We start from the raw sequence: 3501 nt of genomic DNA, 5'->3' as shown, positions 1-3501 counted from the left end.
CTATATGGCTGTCATCATTAGACAACCAACTTCTCCTTTTACCTTTTTAATCTGCATCACAATTATTTAAATGCTTTACAAACATTTAAATTTTTACATTTAAGTTCCTCTGTTCAACTTAAAATAAGGATATTTTTCTTATTTCTTTCTTTCCTCCTATACATTTGAAGTTTCCCAAACTTTTCCATGCCATGGCCCCCAAACGGGATTAGCTTCTGGCCATAGACCCCCTTGAAAACCCACGTAAAATGCTACAAAATATGTAAAGAAAGATCAACTTTTAATTTTTTTCTCAATTTTATTCACTATTCAATAATTATTACATTTGTTTAGCAGAAGAATTGTTTTAACTAACATGTTTTTAACACTGTATTATATTTCTGCTGAAAAAACAACTTTTGAACAAACTTCCCTCCAGCTTTCTGATGTCCCTCTAGTGACCTTTGGTGGCCCCCACATTGATTTTTATTTTTTATCTTATTTCAGCATTTTAAAATTAGAATGGTGAATTAGGTTGCTTTTTTCATGTGCAGTTTTTATTTTTAATTCTAAACCCAATGGATCTATTAAAATTTAAAATATTTGATAGTAGAAGCCGTCTTGGAATATTGATTTTTTTTTCCTGAACCTTGCCCTATAAATTATAGATATAATGCGTAGCAGTTTTCCACTTTTATTTTTGGAGCTTTTATTTTTAGTTGTGGAAATGGGTGATTTTTGAATTTTTGTSGAAGGTTCAGTTGAGGGTTAGCAAAGAAACAACACATTCACAGATACACATTCTCCTTTCTCAGAGCTTCAACAGCAACAACAACTCAAAATAATAAATAAACAGCTCTCCCTTCATCTTGTGGTGGTGTTTCTCGTTCTTTCTCAGACCATCAGCGACAGCAGTCCCATGAAACGGTCCGCCTCATCTCTGGGCCACAGCAGGTCGGGGCGTGGCCACAGAGACAAAGGAGGGGTCGATGATTACAACATGGAGTGTGCCATACCTGAGGAGGGCCGATCTTCCAGACACGGACACCGYCGAAAGGACCGGAGTCATCGGGCGTCTGAGAGGTCCCTGTGTCGCTACAACGAGGCTGACGCAGGTGAGAGGAACAAAAACAAACACGATTATCCCCTGAAGCTGTGCAATGTGTTGTGTCGTGGGCAGTCAGGTGTTTAAACCCCGCCCCACCCTAACTCCCTTATCAGGCCTGGGCCCRGACCAGTCGGGTGACCTCACTTCGAAAGAGAAGGATCGGGGTCGCTCCAAAGACCGTAAGCATCACCACCACCATCACCATCACCACGGCTCCATTGAGAAGGAGCGCTACATCGCAGAGAGAGGAGGCGAGTACGGACACCGGCACTCCCGGGACCGAGAGCACGACCGGGACCGAGAGCAYGACCGGGACCGAGAGCACGACCGGGACCACGACCGGGACCGAGAGCACGACCGGGACAGAGAGAGGGACAGGCGCTGGTCCCGATCACCCAGTGAGGGCCGCGAGTGCATCACACACAGACAGGTGGGCTCCTGGGTCATAAAGTGTGAGATTTAAATTGTGTCTAATAGTGTTTAACAGAAAATATAGTTGTCCAAAACACTAAGAAATGCTTTAAATTGTTTTGATAAAAACATGTTTATTTATTGAGTTCACTTTGTTCAGATCACCAACATCCAAACAAATATGCATAAAAAATGTATATTTGTCTAAATGTTTTATTCTTACCTGTGTTCTGTTGTGTCCCACCACTGGGTTTCTCTTTCAGGATATCCCTTTTCAAACTATTTACCTAAAAATAAAATGTTAAACAYAATCCCAATTAAGATTTCAAATTAAAAAAATTGAAAGAGAGAACAAAAAGATTATGCCCTAAAACTGCTATTCAGGTSTTTTGAAGTGAGGATTTCTRGAAAAACYGATAAACAATTATTATCTTACCTGWTGTAGATGRCTTTTTAAACAACCCCAGTTTGGAGAAATGTTTTAAATTCGACCAGATTGATGAGATAATGGCTAGTTCAAACAGGGTCACAACCAAAGTAGATTGGCCAATTTGTTCAAAGTTCTATCTACAACAGGTAAGATACTTATTGTTCCAAGTTTTTTTATACTGTATATAGTTCAGAGGAGCTGAACTGTCCCTTTAAAGTTTAATTTTGAACAAACAGCTTGCAAGTAACTTATTTTTTCATTGAAAAAAAGTTACCAGGTTAAAGTTTTGTCTTTTATTTTACTAAGTATTACTTTAATGTCTTGATACATTTAMTAAATTCCACACAGTTATTTCAGTGTTTGGTTGATGTTTTTACCCTGGCCTGAAAATCAACACTTAAACCTTTTTTCCCCTCCTGTCGTCTTTTATTTTATTTTCTTTTTTTGCGTGACGTGTTGCTTCTCTTTGTATGGTGCTGTTTGGAATTCCATCCATTTTTATCCACATCTCCTGCTCCTGTTTCCCCACCTCTCTGCTGCTGTTTCATGAACATTAAACTGGTGCTTGTCTTCTTATTGTTGCTCTGATTCTTGTTCTTGTCTCCTCGGATCTTCTTCTCTTCCTTGCATTGTCTCTCTCTCTCTCTCACTGTCTGTTTCATGCTCTTCTTGTCTTTGCCATCCTCTTTTTATTATTCTACATGTTTTGTCGTTAAATTTGTGGTTCGTTCTTTTTATTTGCTTTATTTCACTTTTTGTGTAGGGCAGTAGTTCGGTCAGCGGAAGTCCTGTCCCATCAACCTCTGGGACCAGTACGCCACGTAGAGGCCGCCGACAGCTGCCTCAGACACCTGCCACCCCCCGGCCCCATGTCACATACTCCCCTGTAGTCCGTAAACCCGTACCTATTCCTCCTGGGGGACCTCAAAGCAGACCCCCAGCCCCAGTCCCTCGGCACTTTTCCCCAGAGCCTTTCCAAGGACAGGGACCTCCCCCTGCTGGAATCCCAATGGCCCACCACGCCACCCCCCGCCAGGGTCATCACCCGCCGCCTCGCTGGGGAGACACGGGCAGTGGYGGTGGGTCTATAGAAGGGGACGGCTGCTTCTACAACCAGGAATACCARGATTACGATCCGCACCACGAACCGCCTGCCTATGAGCCGAGCCCCATGCAGGGTGGAAACCCCCACCCCCACGCCCTGGCCAACCACCCACTGCCATCGCCCGCACAACCCCAGCCTCATAACCCCTACCCGGTACCTCCCCCACAGCCTCACCCCRCCAACAACCCCCACCTGCAGCCCACTCGCACCTCACCGAGGACTGTCCACCACGCACCGCCTCCCACCACTGCCCTGACCGGGCCCGTGCAGAGCCAGGTCCAGCCCGCCGCCCAGCGCCGTCTGCCGAAYGGCTACCGAGCCCCGTCGCCGTCCACGCACCTCCACGGACCCCCGCACACCGGGCCCCACAAGGTTCCCCCTCCGGCTGGGCATCCGAGGGGTTCCCGTAAGGGCCTGCACGAACCCTACGGTGACACAGAGGACGACGATTGGTGCTAGCCTCTGGGG

The 3501-nt window shown here is 45.5% G+C and overlaps 1 protein-coding gene across 1 annotated transcript in view; it reads left to right on the top strand.

Annotated features, from left to right (window-relative positions):
* cacna1aa (calcium channel, voltage-dependent, P/Q type, alpha 1A subunit, a) overlaps positions 1 to 3493 on the top strand; it is a 59982-nt gene extending 56489 nt beyond the window's left edge. The window contains exons 13-15 of the mRNA XM_014020886.1: positions 878 to 1094; positions 1201 to 1517; positions 2692 to 3493. Of these exons, the coding sequence (XP_013876340.1) occupies positions 878 to 1094; positions 1201 to 1517; positions 2692 to 3492 (1335 nt within the window). The 3' untranslated portion in view covers position 3493. The remainder of the gene's footprint in view (positions 1 to 877; positions 1095 to 1200; positions 1518 to 2691) is intronic.
* Positions 3494 to 3501: the final 8 nt, after the last annotated feature.

Source organism: Austrofundulus limnaeus, unplaced genomic scaffold (genome assembly GCF_001266775.1).
Source record: "Austrofundulus limnaeus strain Quisiro unplaced genomic scaffold, Austrofundulus_limnaeus-1.0 Scaffold271, whole genome shotgun sequence".
NCBI classification, from domain to species: Eukaryota; Metazoa; Chordata; class Actinopteri; order Cyprinodontiformes; family Rivulidae; genus Austrofundulus; species Austrofundulus limnaeus.
The sequence above is the reverse complement of the archived record's forward strand: the minus strand, read 5'-3'. Positions and strand labels throughout refer to the sequence as shown.